Below are 23,765 nucleotides of genomic sequence, written 5' to 3'. Positions count from 1 at the left end.
GCATTCCCAGCTTGCAGGGGTTCAGATACGCAGAAAAATACACACAAATGGGGAGAGTAGCTTGGTCAAGTTATACAACTATAAACTGTTCATTGAAGGAACAACAGATTTGAATGTCAATCAGACCTTTTTGTTAATAATCTGATGAAGAGGTCAGATCGACCTAGATCATATCATTCTTTCTATAAATTATTTTATAGTTTCAACTAGACTGAATTGCTGTCCTTATTTGATGAACACTGTGTGAGCCTGCTAGGAGTGCTGGTGAAATTTTTCTGAATAGTTTGTGTATTGACATTCACAGTATATCCTTCCCCCTTCACATAAGAGAATTCTAAAATCAATGCCCTTTTTTTGGGAAGATATATCGTATTGTGTTATAAATGAAGAGAAAGAGCTAAAACAATTGCTAATGTACAGTACCCATTATCTAAGATATATATAGAACTAGGTTTGATTAACATTTGGAGAAGAAACCCTGGAAAATATTTTACATGTTTTAATAACATGTTTTAATAACCTAGTAGTAAATAAGGAAAAAGCCTTAAATTCCACTGGTAATGTGAAATATGGGACTTAGTGTTTCAGACCATTCCTCATTGGTGATGGCACTTTGGTCGGGATGAGGTGTTCTCCCAGGGGTCAGGATCAACCCACACTGGTTAGATTTAATCCAAAACAATTAGATAATAGGTGAAGAATTAAAGGAGAAGTCCAACAAAATTCATTACATGGTGGGCAAGGCAGTGTGTGAAACATAATAAACAACCTATGCCCATCGGTCCCTGTGCTCTTGCAACACCACATCACAGAGCTCCCAGACATCTTCTCTCCATTTACTGCTGCATCACAATGTGGCAGGAAAGGGTCCCATCAGTGACTGCTACGGTGTCCTGTCCCAGTTGCTGACTGGCTAAGCAGGGCATCCATTACCTAGGTCATGACATAGCAGGAGCGGGATTCAGCACTGCAAAGGCACAGCAACCGAAAGGTATAGGTTATTTTGTTCCTCATTTTTATTTTTCATTTTTGCCGGACTTTAAATGGGGTTTCTAGTATCCTTTACTTGACTCCAAATAAAAATGACTTGGATTTATAGTTTAGATTAGCCCTTTCATGGGGCTTCTTGTTGCTAAATTCCGCATCAAGCAGTGACCTGCCAGTTGCTTTTTCACAAAATGGATTTAAAATCTATGTTAAGAAAAAATCTGCTTTGTATGAACTAAAGCATGGATACATTGAATCAATATGATTTGAGCAGTATTATCATAGCAATATTCTTATATTGAGAGATTGGGGGTAAGGATGCAGTCTAAAGGCAAGATGGTGGCTGATCAGAGGTAACATGACCCAGATAAAGTAATGACATGTATATATACAGCAGAGCTGGAATAAAACAGATGACACTGCAGTCTAGTCATCGAGAGTGCATTATATGGACAAAAAGAAACAAAATTGTGGGGGCACTTCTTTAAAAATATTCCTATTACTTGACCGAATAGAATTCCTTTTATCTTCCTGTGAAATTATTTATGGTAAGAATTGTATGACTCTCTTACAGGAAAGAAACACAAGAGTGAATTCCAACAACTCATTGAACAAGTCAAGGGGCGATGGAAGACTCCTAAGGGAAAGGTGAAAGAGGAACTCCCTGAATGTGACACCAACGTAGGTAAGCACCAGGAGAGGTTCACAAAACTGTCGAATGGTGCCTTAAGTAACGGAGACCTTGGATTCCAGGAGAGAGCCTCTTACAGACGCTTAATAGTGTCCCTCAAATGTGTACATGAAAAATGATGTTTAATACAGCACTGCACAGGAGTTTAATGGTAAAGTTCGCACATAAATTCCCGAATGAAGCGCCAGTTTCCCCTGCTCTCAACCACTCATATTTTGTACATTAGCAGACTGAGCCAGACTGAGCTTGGTCAATTAGTATCTGGAGCAAGACACTGTGCAATAGAATCACATTACTTTTAATCGTTCGCTATATATGTTTACCTAATAATTTTTTATTTATATAGAGTCAACAGATTCCACAGCACTTCACAATTCTGGGGGTACATACATAGACAATTACAGAGATATACATGTAATTATCCGACATAAGGAGTAAGGGCCCTGCTCTTAAAGGGGAACTCCGGATAAGAAAAACCTTGTTTTCTATTAAAAGTACATTAAAAGTTAAATATGTGTCTATACAATGTATTAGTGCGGTTCTGCCACACTGGTAGCTGATAGAAATCCTGGAAGTAAAAAAAAATTGACCCTGTGCAAATCCTCATTGTCTTCTACTCCTTCTGCTATCCCCCCTTAGGAGACAAATCTTCCATGCCTCTGTCTCACATTGTGTGTGTTTGCTGAGATCAGGCTGATGATGCAGACAGGTGGCAGGGTGTGATGTCTCAGGAGGCTTGGCTGGATCCCCCAATCCCCCGAGTGATTCACCATCTCTGGCCGGCCAGAAGCAGGTGTTGCACTGATTTCTCTAATTGTGCAGAAGTGTGCAGTGAAATTGGGGCTGTGTTCACACATGTTGGAGTGTCATTGCAGTACTGCAGCGTATAATACAGCGTGCTGTGTGGGTGGGACCACAATGAAATTATAAATTACTGCAAATAATTTAGTAACACAATGAAACTGCAATGTGTGAACACAGCCTAGATGTTCTGCAACAGCTTTGGGCGGGGAATGGGCAGGTTGGAGGACTGTGATGAACAGCTGAGGGAAAGCATTGCATTCTGGAACCTGTAGTACTGTGTACAACTGATAAACCAGGCAGTGCAGAAAAACAAAACAGAAGAAAACCCCCCAAAACAAATGGATTTTTGGTAGTTTCAAAAATGGAATAGATAGGTAAGTAATGCTTTATGCTTCTGCAGAAGTTTCATTTTTTTTAAGCTTAACCCCTTAACGACCGGGCGTAAATTTACGCCCCCGCGCCCTGGTACTTAGCGCAAATGGACGTAAATTTACGCCCGATGTTTCCCCGATCGCTGTGTGTTCACACACAGCGATCGGGGAAGATGGCCTGCTATAATGTGTAGCATCTCTGCTCGTCGGCACGGGGGGTGATTAATCCCTCCCGGGCTGACGATCGCTGCTATAGGCTGATCAATACAGATCAGCCGATCTAGGTAGGTAGCTGAGGGGTGCAGAAGAGGTGTGTATAGTGTAGGTGCACTATACTCACCAGATCTGGGCGTCCGGAGCAGCGATCGGGTCCCTCGCATCCTCTTCTCTTCACTTCCGGATTCGGTCGGGTCCCGTCGGCAATTTCCGGCTCTTCGGGCTTTTCCGTGGCCCCTATCTTCGGCAGACTTCGTCAGCTTTTCTGTACTGCCCCCTAGTGGCTGATCAGTGAATATCATTCACTGATCAGTTGCTTTAGGTTTTTTTCCCAAATTTTATTTTTTTTACTCTTTATGGGCCCTAACGCCGCGTAAGTGCGCCGCTGATCAGCAACTCCTCCTTTTTGGCGTAGGGGAGTTTTTCCCCCCTATATCCTACCGCCACTGTCTGCTGATAAGTGCCCCACATAAGTGCGGCATTTATCAGCAACTACTTTCTTGGCGTAGGGATATTTCTTTCTTACTGTCAAAAAAACGTAAAAAACACTACACTACACCACACTACATGGAATAAAGTTTTACACTACACCAGTACACATTTACATACCCCATATACTAGTCCCCGTATAAAGATGGCCCCGAGGGTGTTTTCGGCGTCAGACGCATACGTTATTGTTGCCTCTGACACCGAAACAGCCAGTGAGGATGAATGGGGGGATCCTTCTTTCCTCCATTCATCCTCATCATCCAGTGACGTGTCTGGGGGTAGCGTAGCGTACGCTGCCCCCCAGACACGTCTTTTCCACCAGTACCGTCCCAATAAGCGATCACGGTATGGCGTGAAATTCTCCAAACTCTGTGAGAGTACCTCAGGGTACACTTACAGATTTAGGGTACGTGCACACTGCGGAATGGCGAAGGATAACCCTTTGTGCATTCTGCAGCTGGCACCCGCCGGTGGACTGATGCAGACGCGCGCGTCTCTATCCGTGTCATAGACTCCATTCTATGCACGGGCGGATTCCGTTGTCCGTCCAAAGAATAAACGTGAAGGGCGGAATCCGCCTGTACATAGAATGGAGTGTGACACGAGCGGAGACGCGCGCCTGCATCAGTCCGCCGGTGGGTGCCAGCTGCGGAATGCCCAAAGGGTTATCCTTCTCCATTCCGCAGTGTGCACGTACCCTTAGAGTGTATGATGGAAGGGACACCCGAATCCAGCCCCCAGATTCCCCCCCCCCCCAATCCTCTGAGTTAGTGGGAAGATCGTTCGGGAACTGATCTTCACACTGCTGGATAAAGGTTACCACCCGTACGGGGATGATTCTTATACCAGCACCCCCTCTTCCGGTCCCTCGCTGCCCAAGCTACTGTAGCTTGCGGCACGATCCAAAAATATCAGAAGCAGTAATAAAGCCCTAATATTTAGCAGCCATGGAGCGGACCCAGCGCTTCTGGATATGAAGGACCCCGTATCGCACCAGGGCAACATTTTCCAGGTGACGTCCCCCACACTGGAAAACAGGAGACCCCAGAAGAAGTGCAGAGTGTGGTGTAACAGGGGGATCAGGAAGGACACCATTTTCCAGTGTGCCACCTGTCCTGATCACCCCGGCCTCTGCATACTGGATCGCTTCAAGGCGTACCACACGTCATTGGAGTTCTACATTTTCTAAATTCTGTCCCTTATTCCTATTTCAGGGGTCACGTTGAACCGGGGATTATTCTGATCGCCATTATGGAGTCAGGAAGGACTTTTTCCCTTGTGATGAGGCTTCTGTCGTCTGCCTCACAAGGGTTTTTTTTTTCCTTACTCTGGATCAACACAGGTTGAATTTGATGGACACCTGTCATTTTCAACCTTATAAACTAATAATTGGCCTAATACCCCCAAATAAATTAAAATTGTCCCTTTTCCCCAGCTAAATAGCTATGGCCGCCATTCCGATAAGAGGCGTGCCATGATGCAATTACAAAGCCTCTGTGCGGCCAGGACAGTAGAAACCCCCCACAAGTGACCCCATTCTGGAAACTACACCCCATAAGGAATCTAACGAGGGGGGCATCGGGGATATGGTCCCCTGGTGACTGCCACATTTGTGCCGTGAAATAAAAAAAATATATATATTTTTTATTTTCACGGCACATGTTCTACACATGTGCCCATCACCAGTGGGGTCCATATGCTCACTGTACCCCTTGTTAGATTCCTTATGGGGTGTAGTTTCCAGAATGGGGTCACTTGTGGGGGGGTTTCTACTGTCCTGGCAGCACAGGAGCTTTGTAATTGTGACATGGCCTCCATTCCAGCCTCTAAATGGCACTCTGTCCCTTTGGTGGCTTGCCCTGTGCCCATATGGCACATTACGTCCACATGTGGGGTATTTTCATACTCAGGGGAAATTACCCTACACGTTTTGCGTTCATTTTCTTTTTTAACCTCTTAAGGACCCATGACGTACCGGCACGTCATGGATCACTGTCACTTAAGGACCCATGACGTACCGGTACGTCAGCCCTTTAAACGGGCGCCGCGGCCGGCCGGGTCCCGATCGGGGGAGATAGCCTGCTATAATACATAGCAGGCCATCTCTCCCTGTCGGCATGGAGGGTTGTTAACCCCCCCCATGCCGACGATCGCCGCTATTGGCTGATAAGCCCATAGCGGCAATCGGAACCTTTCCGGGCCATCGGTGGCCCGATGACCCGGAAAAAAATGGCGGTCGGTGCTGTCCGAGGACGGCACCGACCGCCATTACTGTAAAAAGTAATGGTGGTCACGGTACCACCGTCCCGATCGCCGTGAACGGCCGGCCAGCCGGCCGGCCGTTCACGGCGATCAATGTCCCCACAAGTAATAAATACCTGCTCCGGACCCCTCAGCTAGGTAGCCGAGGGGTCCAGAGCAGGTATTTGTACATTACTCACCTGTCCCGGGGTCCTGATCGGCGTCTTCCGGGTTCCCGGCGTCCTCTTCATCTTGTCGGGACTTCGGCTTCTTCCGTGAGTCCCGATCGGCTTCTTCCGGCTCCAGCGTCGTCTTTTTTCGTCTTTTTCCGGCTCCAGCGTCGTCTATTTTCGGATCTTGCGCTCTGCTGCCCCCTAGCGGCTGATAAGTGTAATACACGTATCAGCCACTACAGGGATGTTCAGAATGTAGTAAAAAAAAATTTTTTTTTCCCAATTTTTTTTTTTTCTATTTTCCGCACCCTATCGCCGCTGAGTGTTGATCAGCATCGCACGAAAGTGCGCTGCTTATCAGCAACTCCTCCTTTTTGGCGTAGGGTGTTTTTTTTTTATATCCTACTGCCACGGTCTGCTGATAAGTGCCGAACATAAGTGCGGCATTTATCAGCAACACCATTTTTGGCGTAGGTTTTTTTTGTATACTTACTGTAAAAAACACGTAAAAAAACACTACATTACACCACACTACATTGAATAAAGTTTTACACTACACCACTACATACGCCATATACCAATCCCCATATAAAGATGGCCCCCAGGGTGTTTTCGGTATCGGACGCATACGTTATTATTGCCTCCGACACCGAAACAGCCAGTGAGGATGAATGGGGGGGTCCTTTGTTCCTCCATTCATCCTCATCCTCCTCATCATCCAGTGATGTGTCTGGGGGTAGCGTAGCGTACGCTGCCCCCCAGACACGTCTTTTCTGCCAGTACCGTCCCAAAAAGAGATGACGGTATGGCGTGAAATTCTACACACTCTGTGAGAGTACCTCAGGGTACACTTACAGATCCAGGGTACGTGCACACTGCGGAATGGCGAAGGATAACCCTTCGTGCATTCCGCAGCTGGCACCCGCCGGCGGACTGATGCAGGGGCGCGTCTCCGCCCGTGTCATAGACTCTATCCTATGCATGGGCGGATTCCATCATCCGTCATTCCATCAACACGTTGGACGCAGAGCGGAATCCGCCCGTGCATAGAATGGAGTCTACGACACGGACGGAGACGTGCGCCTGCATCAGTCCGCCGGCGGGTGCCAACTGCGGAATGCACAAAGGGTTATCCTTCGCGATTCCGCAGTGTGCACGTACCCTTAGAGTGTATGAAGGAAGGGACACTCGAATCCAGCCCCCAGATGCCCCCCCCCCCATCCTCGGAACAAGTGGGAAGATCGTCCGGGAACTGATCTTCCCACTGCTGGATAAAGGTCACCACCTGTACGGGGATAACTTTTATACCAGCACCCCCTCTTCCGGTCCCTCGCTGCCCGAGCTACTGTAGCTTGCGGCTTGATCCGAAATATCAGAAGCAGTAATAGAGCCCTAATATTTAGCAGCCATGGAGCGGACCCAGCGCTTCTGGATATGAGGGACCCCGTATCGCACCAGGACAACATTTTCCAGGTGACGTCCCCCACACTGGAGAAAGGGAGACCCCAGAAGAAGTGCAGAGTGTGGGGTAACAGGGGGATCAGGAAGGACACCATTTTCCAGTGTGACACCTGTCCTGATCCCCCCGGCCTCTGCATACTGGATCGCTCCAAGGCGCACCACACGTCATTGGGGTTCTACATTATCTAAATTCTGTCCCTTATTCCTATTTCAGGGGTCACGTTGGTCCGGGGATTATTCTGATCGCCATTATGGAGTCGGGAAGGAATTTTTTCCCAGTGATGAGGCTGCTGTCGTCTGCCTCACGAGGGTTTTTTGCCTTCCTCTGGATCAACACAGGTTGAATTTGATGGACACCTGTAATTTCCAACCTTATAAACTAATAATTGCCCTAATACCCCCAAATAAATTAGAATTGTCCCTTTTTCCCCAGCTAAATAGATATGGCCGCCATTCCCATTAGAGGATGCCATGATGCAATTACAAAGCCTCTGTGCGGCCAGGACAGTAGAAACCCCCCACAAGTGACCCCATTCTGGAAACTACACCCCATAAGGAATCTAACAAGTGGGGCAGCGGGTATATGGCCCCCTGGTGACGGCCACATTTGGGACGTGAAAATGAAAAAAATGGTATTTTTTATTTTCACGGCACATGTTCTACACATGTGCCCATCACTAGTGGGGTCCATATGCTCACTGCACCCCTTGTTAGATTCCTTATGGGGTGTAGTTTCCAGAATTGGGTCACTTGTGGGGGGTTTCTACTGTTCTGGCAGCACAGGAGCTTTGTAATTGCGACATGGCCTCCATCCCCCATTCCAGCCTCTAAATGGCGCTCTGTCCTTTTAGTGACTTGCCCTGTGCCCATATGGCAAATTATGTCCACATGTGGGGTATTTTCGTACTCAGGGGAAACTACCCTACACGTTTTGTGTTCATTTTCTTTTTTAACCCCTTGTGGAAATGGAAAAAAATCAAGGCTAGACCAACATTTAGTGTAATTTTTTTTTAATTTTTACTCTTAAATCATTGATCTTGTCTTGATTTTTTCATTTTCACAAGGGGTTAAAAGATAAAAAAAAACACAATGTGTAGAGCAATTTCCCCTGAGTACGAAAATACCCCACATGTGGACATAAAGCGCCATGCGGGTGCAGGGTAATTTTCACTTTCACGTCACATTTTTCTACATTTGTGCCCGTCACCAGTGGGGTCCATATCCTCACTGCACCCCTTGTTAGATTCCTTGAGGGGTGTAGTTTCCAGAATGGGGTCACTTGTGGGGGGGTTTCCAGTGTTTTGGCAGCACGAGGGCTCTGTAAATGCGACATGGCCCTTGAAATCCATTCCAGTGAAATCCAGCTTCCAAAAGCCAATTGGCACTCCTTCCCTTTGGAGGCTCGCCCTGCACCCAAATTGCGCTTTATGTCCACATGTTGGGTATTTCCGTACTCTGGAGAAACTGCACTACACATTTTGTGTTGTTTTTTTTCCTTTCATCCCTTTGTGAAAATGAAAAATTGAAGGCTAGAACAACGTTTTAGTGTAAAAAATAAATTTTTCTTTTTTCACGCCATATTGTTAGGAAAATCTGTGAAGCACCTGTGGGGTCCAGATGCTCACTGCACCCCTTGTTACATTCCTTGAGGGGTGTAGTTTTCTAAATGGTGTCCCTTTAGGGGTGTCTTTTAGGTTTTGGCACCCCAGAGCCTCTGCCAACCTGAAGTGGTACAGTCAGAAATGACCAAATATAACGGAGCCTTTGAAATTCACTAGGCGTTCCTTTTGTATCTGAGGCTTGTGGTTGTGTCAAATAGCACAATAGGGCCACATATGGGGTATTTCTATAAACTGCAGAAATGGGGCAATCAATATTGGGGTGAATTTCTCTGGTAATAAGTTTATAAATATGAAAAATATTGGATTACAATAAAATCTCTGCACAGAAAATCAAAATTTTCTAATTTCTTACACGCTTTTATTTCTGTGACTCTCCTAAAGGGTTAACACTTTCTGGATATGCTTTTGCAGAGTGTGGGGGGGGGTGCAGTTTCTGAAATGGGGTGCTTTGTGGGGCTTTCTAGCATACAGGCCCCTCAAATACACTTTAAACCTGAACAGGTCCCTAAAAATATCTGATTTTGAAATTTTACAGAAAATTTGGAAATTTGCTGCTTATGTTTTAAGCTTTCTATTGTCTAAAAAAAAATGAAAGATCGTTTAATAATAAATGCCGCCAACATAACGTAGACATGTTGCTAATGCTATTTAATATATAATTTATGTGGTATAACCACTTTCTGTATAATTAAAAAAGTTTCAAAGTTGGAAAAATGCATTTTTTCAAAATTTTTTGCGTTATTTGGGTTTTTTTCATAAAGATTCGTTATAAGTATCGACTCCAATTTACCAGAAATGTAAAGTACAATATGTTATGAGAAAACAGTCTCAGAATCAGCCGGATAGGTAATCGCATCCCGAAGTTATTGATGAATAAAGTGACACTGGTCATATTCATAAAATTTGTCTGTCATTAAGGCCATTTCAGGCTCTGTACTTAAGGGGTTAAAGGAGAGAGTCTGAGACAAAAGGCAGAAAGGCTCAAGAGCTTCATTGCTACCATGGTCCCGCCATCTTTATAAGTAGGGTAAAGCAGGTATATGTGGATGAACCACTCACCAACCAATGCTTGTATGTACAGGTCTAAGGGCTTGTAGTGTGGGAACCTTGCTTGAAAAAATTAGTTTTATAGGTATGTTTAAAATTTTGGGTCTTGGAGGTGAGTCTGACTTTCTTGGGCAATGCGTTCCATAGAATTGGAGCAGCTCGGGTAAAGTCCTGAAGACGGGAGTATAAGACACAGATTATAGAGGATTATTAAGGCATAGTTCATTAGCAGAATGTAAAGCACGGCTAGTCTGGTAGACAGAGATGAGGGAAGGAGGTGCAGCACTGTGATGAGATTTGTGGGTAAAATGAGTTTAAAATGTATTCTGTACTGCATGGGGAGCCAGTGTAGTGGCTGGACAGGGAGATGTGCTGTAGGGGGGAGAGTTTAGAGAAGGCAAGGATGATAAGTAAGGAATTGCAATAGTCAACACAGGAATGAACTGCATCAATAATAAGAATTTTAGCTGATTCAACATTACAGAATGGCTGGATTTTAGAGATTTTTTGGAGATACAGATTACTAGAACTTGACAGAGATTGAATATAGGGAGTGAAAGACAGATCAGGGTAAAAAATAATCCCAAGGCAGTGGGGATAAAGTTGTACCACTGACCAAAGGTTGAAATGTCAGATGTAGGTCTATTAGCAGAGGGAGGAAATACAAGAAGCTCTGTTTTAGCAAGGTTGAGTTTTAGAAATATGGAGGACATAATGTTGGAGATGGCGGACGGAAAGTCACTGGTGTCCTGTAGGAGTCCAGGGGTGGTGATACAGGAGAAGGTATATTGCTGGGTTTCATCAGTATAGAGATGGACAAACCATCAAGAAATTTGGCTTTCAGTAGCATGGGGGTAAGTGTAGAGTAAGAAAAGAGGACCCATGGTTGACCAGATGTTCCAAGAGTTTAGAGTTGAAAGGGAGATTGGAGTAGTAGCATCTTAGCACAAACTTATAAGGTATAAAGTCTGCTATTCTTTGGATTTTCTCTTCAGATGTTCGCCACACCTAGAGCACCAAAGAAAAAAATGTATGCAAGAATTGTGACTGACTGTGTTGAGCTGGTTGGGGCAGAGGCAAATTATGCAGAGTGGTCTTTAGGATGTGTTGTGTAGTGTTTGGCAGCTAGATTAGGACAGGAGAGGGAAGAGATAGGAAGCAGTGATGACTGTACAGTGTCTAAGGGCCCTATTCCACAGGAATGAGAATCTGCCCCATTCGGCCGATTATGGCTCGGTGGAATAAAGAGAACTATCAGCCAATGATCGTGTCATCGGCTGATCGTTCATTTAGGGCCAGACCTAAAATCATCGTTCCCCCACCGTGCATCGCTACGGTGGAATAGCGGTGCGCGGCGGGCGACCGATAATTTGAGAAGCGCATCATACATTACCTGCAAGGCTTCTCCTCCACTCTGTATTTCTCCCTAGCTCTAGCTTCAGAATGGCCTGTCAGCTGACGGAGCGCTCAGCCAATTACAGGCAGGGACTGCCGCGGCCTGTGATTGGCTAAGTGACCTGTCAGCTGACAGGCCATTCTGAAGCCAGAGTGCACGGGACCCAGGGAGGAAGACAGAGCGGAGGAGAAGACCTGACAGGTAATGTATGCTGCAAGGACATATGTAACGATGTCCCTGCTTCCCTCGCTCAACGATCATCGGGCGGTGGAATAGACCCAGTAAACGAGCGCCGATCTAGCAGATTGGCGTTCGTTTACATCATTGATCAGGCCCTGCTTGGCCCGTGGAATAGGGCCCTAAGAATTGTTGTGTGTTGATGGCACATAGGTTTCTATATCTAAGTGAGTTTTGGGTATCAGTAGAGGGGTGAGGAGGTTGTGGTCATGGAGATGAGTAAGGGTGCGTTTATACAAAGATTTATCTGACAGATTTTGGAAACTCAGGCTTGGAAATCTCAGGCTTTCCTTTATGACCTGTTCCCTGTTTAGTCTGTTCCTGGCTTTGGCTTATAAGATCTGTCAGATAAATCTCTCTGTGTAAAGGCACCATTAGGGTCTATTTACATAGAAAGATTATCTCATAGATTATCTGCCAAAGATTTAAAACCAAATTTAGAAACCGACTATAAACAGAGATCAGCTCATAAGGAAACCCTGAGATTTCTCCTCTTTTCAAATCCATCCTGTCTTTGGCTTCAAATCTTTGGCTTCAAATCTTTGGCAGATAATCTGTCAGATAATCTTTCTGTGTAAATGGACCCTTGTGAGAATCTAGGCCAGAGATGGGGAACCTTGGGCCCTCCAGTTGTTGCAAATCTACAATTCCCATCATGCCTGGACAGCCGAAGCTTTAGCTAACGAGAGAAAGAGGAAGACTCTGACCCCTAATGCAGGTAGACACTATAAAATCTACCCTGATTATTTTCTCTTTTACTATAACTATACAATGATCAGCCATGGCATCAAAACCACTCACAGGTGAAATAAATAGCATTTATTATCCCAAGACAATTGTGAAGAGTTGTGTATGTTGCGCATAGGCACCTATGACTTGTTGATGCATTCGAGGAGCAAAGGTTAGCTTGCCCGGCTCATTCTTTTTTTTTTTTTTTTTTTTTTAAATTCTAAATTTTATTCATTTTCAAAAGTTTTACAAAAAGATACATGTATGCCATTAGCTGTACAAGTTCAAAGAAAAACAAAGCACCTTTGGGTGTGCAAACTACAAATATAACATGAACAAAGAGCCAACATGGCCCAACATTACCAACTGAGGTTTTAGCAAGTATCTCCCACAACGGGGAGGCCATCCGTGAAAATGAGGGGTGTCACATCCTGTCGAGAGGGAAAAGAGCTGGCGCTCAGAAATAGAGGAATGAGAAGCAGTAACAACTGGAGAGGGGGGGGGGGGTAAGGGTAAGGGAGGGAAACTACAACACCGAGGGGCACACGAAGGGAGAGGGCAGTGACGACCAGCATACACACCAACAGAAGAAGAAACAAGACAGGGAGGTGGGGGGGAGGCGAAGCACCTCACTGAGAGATGAGGGTCTTATATTCGTCGGAGTCAGTGAACTGTTCCCAGTAGTACCAGGTCTGAAAGAACCTGAGGTTCCGATCATGCAATTGGGCAGTAAGGTCCTCCATATATTTTAAGTCTTCCACCTTCCGTAACCACATAGCGACGGTGGGTGGAGCCTGTTGCCTCCAGAAGGCAGGGATACAGGCTCTGGCAGCATTAACCAAATGGCGGACAAGGGAGCGGCGATAGCCTCTCAACGGGATGTCCAACAGGTGCAGGAGAAACAGTGACGGGGAGAAAGGCAAAGGAGAGTCCGTAAAGGTCGAGGCAATACGCCACACCTCTCTCCAAAAGGGGACCAATTTGGGACAGCTCCAAAACGTGTGGAGGAGGGTCCCTTCCTCGCCGCAATTTCTCCAGCACAGGGGGGACACTTCGGGAAAGATTCTGTGAAGGCGGACCGGAACCCGGTACCATCTAGAGAGAATCTTATAACCCGCCTCCTGTAACCGGGAGGAGATGGAGGAGGTATGAGTACAAGTATAAATTCGGTCCAATTGTGGGCCCGTAAATGAGACGTTCCAAGTCCTGCTCCCAGGCAGAGAGGAATGGAGGAGGCGGTTGTTCCGGGGGGGAACCCAGCATGGCGTATAGGAGGGAGAGAGAGTGTCTGAGAGGGCCCGTGTGCCCGGCTCATTCTCACAGAAGATCTTCTGTAGAAAAGAGTACTTAAGGAGTTAATGTCTGCAATGATGGAAAGCTTGCTGCATTTGGGGCTGCCAGGTTAGAGGATTTAGTGGATATGCGGCTAACATATTGGTGCCAGTTTAAGGTTTAAGTGCTCCTCTCATGATTATTTGCCCTCAAACTCTATTGATTATGTATATTCTTCCATATTTTTCTACCGTTCTTCGTAGAAGCTCCACAAGCATAAGGTGGTAAAGCATTATGCAATAACTACTGCATAGGCAAAAACAACCGCCCCCATCTAGCTAATAAGCAAAGAAAGCAAACAGAAAAATGATTCGACTAGGCAAAAACATAAATTTTGTGCATGTCACTGCACAGCAGTGGGCTGACTAGTTTATGCATACAAAAACATGTAAACTCAGTGGTAAATTCCTCCCCATAGGGTTGTCATGAGACTGCAAAATTTAGATAGTATGGTGTCCACCTCACATAGTGCTAAAGCATGTACATTCAGTACAAAAGAATGAAGTTCCTCAGCTCCAGTGTAAAAAGGGTAATTTTTATTCCTTTATTTTAAAGCTTTTAAGCTTTACAGCCTTGGGGCATAAAAAAATACACCTGAACATTTGTTTGAAACCTGTTGGCATTTCATTATAAAACCCCAACAGGTTTCAAGCAAATGTTCTTAATCGTGGCACAATTAAATAAAGATTACATTTTTTATCCTTCTGAACCTGGGGGACTCTCTACTTTCATATAGTGTCTGTGTATCAAGAGTTGGCCAGACTGGCCTCCCATGTGCTTCAGAGCCTTTGAATGGACATTGTATGTAATATACTACTGGAGCCATGTGCAGACCTTTTCTTATGCATATAAATGAATTACTGTGAAGAGAGGCCGCTAATAAATTAAAGCAGTTGTGTAACAGGAGATCCCTGATGCTTCCCAGTAGGTCCATCAGCAGAATTTACGCAGCTTACTGCAGACTCTATTTGGCTTCATAATATTGACAAGAAAAACAAGGATCTCCACAATTTAGGTGAGAGTACTACTAGACTGTTTGAGAAACTGGGCAATGTACATTATGTATTTGCATACATGGACAAACAGAAGATTTTGAACAACTTATAGAAATACCTTTCATAGCAGTCATGATGTGTTGCTGTTTGTTCACATGCCATCTGTTTAAATTGTGGCTTTAATACAGAAAAATTCAATTCGAACACTGGTTTCCAGTTTACACACACAGCGATTTTATCATCAAAGAGTGTCAGTTTTCTGGCATCAAGTAGTCTCATTTTAGCAGACAAGACCTTTCATGCAGCCTATTTGCAAAGTGCGGCTACTTTATGCCACGTTTGACAAGTTGGTGGGGCTTACTATGAATGGACAGGTTTTGGAGTAAAGAAGCAAGGCTTTCCACGTCCAATGGATTTACTGAAATGTACTTTTGAAAACTGACATAAATTGTAGATTAAGTCCCAGTAGATTTCAGTCAGAAATGCATGGGAACCATAATTAGTTGGCACTTGGCATCATTAGAGGGCAGCCTCTGCGCTTAATTTTACTTAAAGGAGAAGTCTGGCGAAAATTTTTTTAAAGTATTGTATTGTCCCCCAAAAGTTATACAGATCACTAATATACACTTATTATAGGAAATGCTTATGAAGTGTTTTTTTTTTTCCCCCTGCACTTACTACTGCATCAAGGCTTCACTTCCTGGATAAAATGGTGATGCCACTACCCGACCCCTAGAGCTGTGTGCAGTAAGTACTGGGAAAAAAAAGCACTTCATAAGCATTTCCCGTAATAAGCGTATATTGGTAATTTGTATAACTTTTGGGGGGCAATACATTAATAAAAAATTTCTCCTTTAATCTGGGGAATGTATTTAAGAACTGTCCCTCAATTAGCAAGGAGTGAAATGTCTTGAGGGGGGAGAAGAAACCACCATCACAACCATTCGCACTGACCAAACACATTTATACTAAGTTCACTATATTAGTACACTAGGCAATTGTTGGGCTAACATTTATGTTCATTATATATTGTGACCTTTTTAGGAAGGGTTGTGCATCCAGGGATTTTTTCTCACTTTCCAATTAGAAATTGAGAAGGAAATATTAGTCCTAAATTGAGGAAAATTAGCTTCTTCCTCATGAGGGTTTTTATCCTTCCTCTGGATCAACACTGCAACATATTAGACTGAATTGGACTGAAGGATGTCTTTTTCTGTAATTTGCTGTTCCTCCTTGGTCTCCTCTGATTGCTGAACATATGCATCTTGTCTTGATTTTTTTTGCACTGTTTTCTTCTTCTCTCACATGAAAGTCATATTGTGTCAGAGGAGATAGCAATCTGAGGATAAGTAAGCAATAATTTAAGTCTTCTCTTTGCTTTTTTGCTTTGATCTGTTCTGTCAACATGGAACGTGAAAATAAACTGTAACTATTGAATTAAGCCTCCGCTTGGTCACGTAGACATGGCCTCCTGCTTATTTAGTACTTGAAAGGGAATGCCTCCTAATCATAGCTTGCTGTAACAGCCCTCCTTCAGTTTTCAGTTCTATATAGTATATGTTTCATGTTTGTTCTTTATGGAGAAGACAGAACTATAAATTTTTAGTCAATGCATCCATTGAATAGACAGCTGTTATTCTGAATGAAGCCTGTTTATTATGTCCAAAGTGTTTGTGTCATCATTGAGAATGCAGCCTATCGATTCGCTAGAGAGTTGCAGTAATATCAGTAACATTGCAGCCTATCTATTCACTAGAGAGCACAATGCAGCCTGCTCATTCACTACAGACTAATGGTGTCTTCACACAGTATTAAGATTTACATTTACAGAAAGCAGGATTGACTAAAATTCTATATTCTACTTGTCATTAGAAACCTGTTTGGGAATTACTGACGTTGCAGCCTGGCCTTTCACGAAATAGCAGTGGTGAGAGTGTCTGCTAAAGCCCCTAGTACATGGGGCAATCAGCGGGAGCAAGGGAGCAGCGACCTGTCAGATCAGTGCTCCCTCACTCGCTGCTGGAGCTATTATACCTGCCAACAGTTAGTGGGTAAGTGCGAGAACAGGGGGCGTGGGGAGCTGCTGGAGGTGCTCTCTAGCTTACAGCTCCATTTAAATGGCTGTAAGTAGCCTATCCCTGGTGTCTAGTAGGAGGGATCTCCTCCCGCAATGCTGATCCTGGCTTAGTAATCCATAGGTCTGGGCTGCAGCGGCCTAGAGGAATACAGTACTGATCTAATTAGTGCTGTATTAAACGTGTTATCTGGGTAACAAAAACAGTATGCTAAACTATCCCTCTTCCCAATACCACCCTATGTCTAATAATATACATGTATAACCTATCTTTCACCTTTTCCCTGTTTTTATCTCATTCTTATCCATGCAGGACATCTAAATTCATATTCTCTATGTCCACTCTGACAACACTGAGCTCCCCCCCCCCTCCCCTTTGTAGGCACAGGACATGTGATTCTCTCTTGGAACTGACTACATTTTAAGTATGGTATCGGCTCTATACACCATTGTTTTATATTACTGATATCAGCTCTATACACCATTCTTTTGTGTCACTGGTATCAGGAGCTCTATACACCATTCTATTACATAAGGGTATATACACCATTCTATTACATTACTGGTTATCAGCTGTATACACCATTCTATTACATCACTGGTATCAACTCTGTACACCATTCTATTCCATCACTAGTATCAGGATCTATACACCATTCTATTACATCACTGGTATCAGGATGTTTACACCATTCTATTACAGTACATCACTGGTATCAGCTGCCAGTGGCAGGGAAGAAATTGCGTCAGTGCACTCTGCCAGCCCCCTCTCTCTCTCTTCCTGTCAGACTCTGTAAACAGCCAGGACACTCCTCCTGTCTCTCGCTGTGGCCTCTGTAAGCAGCCAGGACACCCCTCCCCTATCTCCCCATTAGCCTCCGTAGGCAGCCAGGACACCAGAGGCCTGAGGCCTTTAGTGTCCATGGCTACCATCAGGACTCTGCTATCTCATGACAGAGCCCCTTTTGTGAGTAGAGGTAGAATTTTTCCTCTGTAGAAGGAGAATTGTGTTTGCAGCCCAATAGATGCTGCAGTAGTGCATTTATAAAGTGAACTGTTAGCACTAGAGAGTTGCTCCAGTGCTGACCGTTGTGGCGGGCTCCGGATATCACTGACAGCCGGAACCCACCATTAATGACACGGGCACAGCTTCTCTGTACTTCGGTCATCCAGAGGATGCTAATTACCCCTGGGACCCACCAGGTTTCAGTCTGGGGGGTCCCAGTGGCTGCTGGAGATACTCCCTGCACAGCTCTACTGTTAGTTCTGTTCCTGGACGCTTTAGTGCTCATTCTCCCAGCTCAGCCATGCCTCCTTCCTCATCCTCCCAATTCAGCCACGCCTCCTCCTTCTGCCCTCCACCCTCTCTCGTCCTGCTCGAGGCTCCCTCCTCCTTCATCATGGCCCTGTCACTGCTGTCACTTAGCAATTTTTTGGGGGGTAAATAAGATGTTTATTGCACACCGAGAGCAAACATTTCAGTATCACAAATGGAATAAAATAGTAATACAACAAGTTACAATCATCCGTGTCATCATTTCTATATAAGCATAACGGATGTGAACGTAAAATACCATCTGCTTATACAGAAATAGCACTAAATGTATGGTGCGCAAATCAAATAGTAGGACATCAAAAGTCTGATAACCCAAACCTGAGAAGGGAAATAGAGAAAACTTCCTTAAAACTAGGAAAAGAAAAAAGGAAAAGAAAAGAAGTAAGGTAAGTAAGGAAGAGAAGAAGAGATAGAGAGAGGGGAGGGAGGGAAGGGAAAAAAGGGGGGAAGGAAACAAGGGGAAGAGGAAAGGGCTAGGGAAAGGTGTGAGTATCCTCAGTCGGCCATGAGGTGATACAAGAATTTATCTCCAATGATTAGAAATCCACAGAGACAAATCCCCAGATTCCTTAAATGAATCCTAGCAAAACCAGACTTTAGTAAAGTTACCTTTCTCTGCTTCGGAGTGAGCAGTGAGCTCCTCCATACGTCTAAGAAAAGAGAGGGAATCCAAGAAATCTCCTGAAGACGGGGGAGTCCTGACCTTCCACTTCCGTGGGATCACTTGTCGAGCAGCGTGCATAAAATGGTGTAAAAGCCCTTTACAAAAGGACTTGTTAGATTGACTAGACAAGGACAGTAATGCTAATTCCAAAGTAGGTTGTGTTGTACTGGAGCACACTTTATCGTAAAGAGGGAACACCGCCCTCCAAAAGCTCCTAATGACCGGGCAGGACCACCAAATATGTTTCAGGCTACCTGTACTCGCTCCACACCTCCAGCAAGAGGGATCAACTGAGGGGAAAAGTCTATGGAGTCTCTCCGGATAGTAATACCAGTGTGTTAATATTTTGAAATTTTTCTCCTGTGCATAACTGGAAAGAGAGGACTTATGTACACGGAGAAAAACAGTCCTCCAATCTTCCTGAGAGAGAGAGTGACCTATATCCCTTTCCCACTTGGCAAGATATGAAGGGACATAAGTCTCATCCTTAACCTCCAAAAACCTGCCATATAGTAGTGAAATGGCATGTCCAGGATGTGAGGGAGCGACACAACACTGTTCAAAGTCAGACAAAACGTCCATGGACGCCCAACTGTCCTTGACAGTAAGAAAGAGGGCCTTAAGTTGGTCATACACTAGCCACTCAGAGGCCTGTAAGGCAGATGCCTCCACCAATTCAGCAAAGGGACGAACTCCCTTGCTAGTACAGAAATGTCTAAATTGCAAGACCGCAGATCCATCCCCCGCCTGCTGAAACAGAGTAGCCAGCTCTGGTGGAACAATAGCGCATCCTAGAAAGGGTGTCAGGGGACCAGGACGTGTCCATAATTTCCAAGCTTGTGCTGTCCGATCACTGAAGGACAGCAGGACCCTAACGAGGGCCGGCGTGTAAACCTAATGAAGATCTATTTCCCGGCTCACTCCACAGCAGTGTAATTGGAGAACGGACCGATAAGTCCCCCACAAGAGAGACCCAATGTTTAGAGTGTGCACTGTGGAAAAGATCCAAAATGCAAGCCTCTAAAACTGCAGCATGGTATACTGTAAGATCAGGGAAACCTGCTCCCCCCCTTAGCTTAGGTCGTGCCAGGAGCCTATATGGAAGTCTGGCCCGTTTACGTCCCCAAATAAATCTGATCAATAATGACTTTAATTTCCTCAGAAAAGGGCCCACAGGAACCATGGGAAGAGTCTGGAAGTAATATAAAACACGGGGTAGGATATCCATTTTCACCGCCGCGAGACGTCCAAAAAGGGATAGATTCAGACGTAGCCAATTATCTATCTCCTTCTCTAGGTCTCTAAGCAAAGGAGCAAAATTTATGTCATAAAGCACCCCCATTTCAGGCGCGAGCTGTACACCCAAATACTTGAGTGTGGTTGCCACCTAAAGGGGAAGGCTGATTTCAACTGAGACACGACAGGGCCAGGCAGGGAGATATTCAACAACTCGGATTTAGTGGTGTTGATTGTAAAGTTACTAAGCTCTCCATATTGTTTTATCTCATCTAGTACATTTGGGATGCCAACAGATGGTTGGAAAAGATACAATAGAACATCGTCAGCATATATAGCTAGTTTATGAGGCCTGCCACTAACTACCGGACCTACAATAGAGTTGTTATCTCTTATAGCTGCAGCTAAAAACTCCATCACAATAATATATAGGAGCGGCGAGAGGGGGCAGCCCTGTCGTGTCCCATTCGAAATCTGGAATGTCTCTGATAAATCGCCATTGACCCTAACCTTCGCGGTTGGACCCCTATATAGAGCCATAACCCCACCCACCATCAATGGGCCCAATCCCACAAAATCCAGTGCAGCCCTGAGGAATCCCCAGTGCACCCTGTCGAACGCTTTCTCCGCGTCAAGAGACAGGATGCACAGGGGAGCCCCAGCGACCCTGGCTCTCTCTATTAAAGTCAAAGTCCGTATCGTGTTGTCCCATGCCTCTCTCTGCTTCATAAACCCAACCTGGTCCCTATTTATAATATGATGTAAATGCGAGCTAAGGCGCATAGCTAAGATCTTAGAATATAATTTCACGTCTAGATTGATCAGCGAGATGGGCCTGAAATTGGCACAAACATCCGCCTGTTTACCAGGTTTAGGGAGTACGGTGACATGCGCCAACAGAGCAGCAGCGGGAAATGATCCCCCCTTGTAACACTTCATTAAAAGCAGAGAGAAGCACAGGAGACAGCGGACCCGCCAGCAATTTGTAAAATCTGGCTGTATAGCCATCTGGGCCAGGACTCTTACCATGCTTAGATTCCTTAATTACCGTGGCAAGCTCAGTTGCCGAGATCTCACTCTCCATAGCCTCCCTTACTTCGGTAGGCAAGGAAGGAATGGGGTGTCGAGACATATAATTTTGTATCCTCTCCTGTATGACATCCGGTGGGAGATGAGACAACGCGCCCTTTATGGAATATAAAGAGGCATAATAGTTTCTGAATAGATGCAGAATATCATGAGTAGCGTATGCCTTACTCCCATCAGGGCGTCGCAAGGAGGGCACGAAGGTATTTTGCAATCTAGGATGCAAGGCTCTAGACAGCAGACGGCCGCTTTTGTCCCCAAATTCATAATATTTTGCGCTTAATTTTGCCCTGAAACACGCAGAACGTTGATCCAGGATTTGCAAAAGTTTAGATCGTGCTGTGGTAAGTTCTGCGTAAGTGCCAGGTGAAAGAGACTTTTTGTGGCCAATTTCTAGTGCGGCAATCCTGTCTTCCAATTTCTTGATGGCCTCTCCCCTTGCTTTCTTAAGGCAAGAACCATGAGAAATTAATACACCTCTCAGGACTGCCTTGAGAGCTTCCCAACTTCATGGGCGCGCGGGTATGGTCCGATTCATGGGTCCCTTTAAAATTGTCTATCGTTTTCTGAAGATCAGCTACACACAAGACATCATCTAATAGGTTTTCATTCAGACGCCAGTTAAAGGATTTACTGATCCCCTGCTGAAGACATAAGGAGCCATGAACCGGAGCATGATCCGACCATAGGATAGGGGCAATTGACGCTGCGGGAGAGAGATCTAATAGAGAATGTGAAACTAATAACACATCAATCCTGCTATATGTGGAGTGAACCGGGGAATAGAAGCTATAGTCCCTAACTCCTGGATGGAGCGTGCGCCAGAGATCAATTAACCGCATATTATGAAGTAAGGTCCGCAGTTTCCTAATTGCCAAGCGGGAAAGAGATGAGCGGCCTGAAGAGGAATCTAAACTAGGGTCTAAGACCAAATTTAACCCCTAGACGACCCTGGACGTAGGGTCATGGAAGTCTGTCCCCAGACGACCCATGACGTAACCTTACGTCCTGGGTGTTTTTCCCGCTATGAAGCGCGCTCCGGAGCGGAGCGCGCTTCATAGCAGGTGGGGGCCGGCTGCAGTGAGCAGCCGGGACTTCACCGGTAATGACACGCTGCAGCGATCGCGCTGCCGCGTGTCATTAACCCCTTAGTGTAAGTGACAGGGGGAGTCCCCTGTCACTTACCGATCGGGACCCCCGCAGTGTGACTGCGGGGGTCCCGATCGGTAAAACGGACGGCAGGAGATCTCTCACCTGCCTCCGTGCGGTCCGATCGGCGATCTGCTACACTGAGCCTGCACAGGCAGGCTCAATGAGCAGATCGCCGATAACACTGATCAATGCTATGCCTATGGCATAGCAATGGTCAGTGTAAAAATCAAAGTACTGTATGTAAAAGTCCCTCAAAGGGACTTCAAAAGTGTAAAAAAAAAAAAGTTAAAAACACCAATACACTACCCCAAAACCCCTCCCCCAATAAAAGTCTAAATCACCCCTCTTTCCCATTATATAAATAAAACATATAAAAATGAATAAATAGATAAACATATAATATACCGTAGCGTGAGTAATTGTCCGATCTATTAAAATATAACAAGCGTCATTGTGATCGGTAAACGGCGTACACGAAAAGAGGGGAAAAAGTGCGCACATTACCGATTTTATGTTACATTATATATTAAAAAAAATCAATAAAAAGTGATCAAAACGTCCGATCTTCACAAATATGGTATTAATAAAAACTAGAGATCATGGCGGAAAAAATGACACCCCATACAGCCCCATAGGTGAAAAAATAAAACCGTTATAAGCGTCACAATAGGCCCATTTTATTAATATTTAATTGCCAAAAAAAGGATTTCATAAAAAAAATACATATATAACATTAGAGAATCTGCGTAAACCTGCATATGGTTGTGTTCCGGCTGACCTATAGAATAATAGTGTCATGTCGCTGTTACCATATAGTGCATTACGTAGACACAGGAACCCCCCAAACTTTACCCTATTGCATTCTTTTTTACGATTTCACCTATTTATATCTTCATAAATAATATATTTGGAATTCCATCATATATGTTATGGTAAAATGAATGACGCCATTACAAAGTACAACTATTCCTGTAAAAAACAAGCACTTACATGGCTTGTAGATAGAAAATTGAGAGTGCTAGAGCTCTTAGAAGGGGAGGAGGGAAAAACGAAAGCACTAAGATCAAAATTTGCGCAGTCCACTGGGTCATTTTGGGCCTGGTCCTCAAAGGGTTAAATCACTGCCCATTATAATCGGTAGAGACTCCGAAAACGTTTCCAATTTCCTCAGAACCTGACGAGCAAACTGTACCTGACCCTTGTTAGGGAAGTATATATTAGCCAATACATACTGACGGTCCTGCCAAGAAATCCGGAGAAACAGGAAGCGACCATGTTCGTCTGTAAAAGAAGAGAGAACATCAGGATTAAACCTCCTATGGAAGGCAATGGAGACTCCCTTGGATTTCCCCTGTGGATTCGTACTATGATACCATGCCGGGTAATAGAACGAGGCACATTGCGGCTCTTGTTCAGCTTTAAAGTG

At 44.8% G+C, this 23,765-nt stretch overlaps 1 protein-coding gene across 2 annotated transcripts in view; it reads left to right on the top strand.

Annotated features, from left to right (window-relative positions):
- Positions 1-23,765, top strand: part of RAD18 (RAD18 E3 ubiquitin protein ligase) — a 305,725-nt gene that overhangs the window by 144,915 nt on the left and 137,045 nt on the right. For both annotated transcript variants that reach the window (XM_069968715.1, XM_069968716.1), the window contains one exon: positions 1,562-1,672. In XM_069968715.1, the coding sequence (XP_069824816.1) occupies positions 1,562-1,672 (111 nt within the window). The remainder of the gene's footprint in view (positions 1-1,561; positions 1,673-23,765) is intronic.

Source organism: Dendropsophus ebraccatus, chromosome 4 (genome assembly GCF_027789765.1).
Source record: "Dendropsophus ebraccatus isolate aDenEbr1 chromosome 4, aDenEbr1.pat, whole genome shotgun sequence".
Lineage (NCBI taxonomy): Eukaryota > Metazoa > Chordata > Amphibia > Anura > Hylidae > Dendropsophus > Dendropsophus ebraccatus.
The sequence above is the reverse complement of the archived record's forward strand: the minus strand, read 5'-3'. Positions and strand labels throughout refer to the sequence as shown.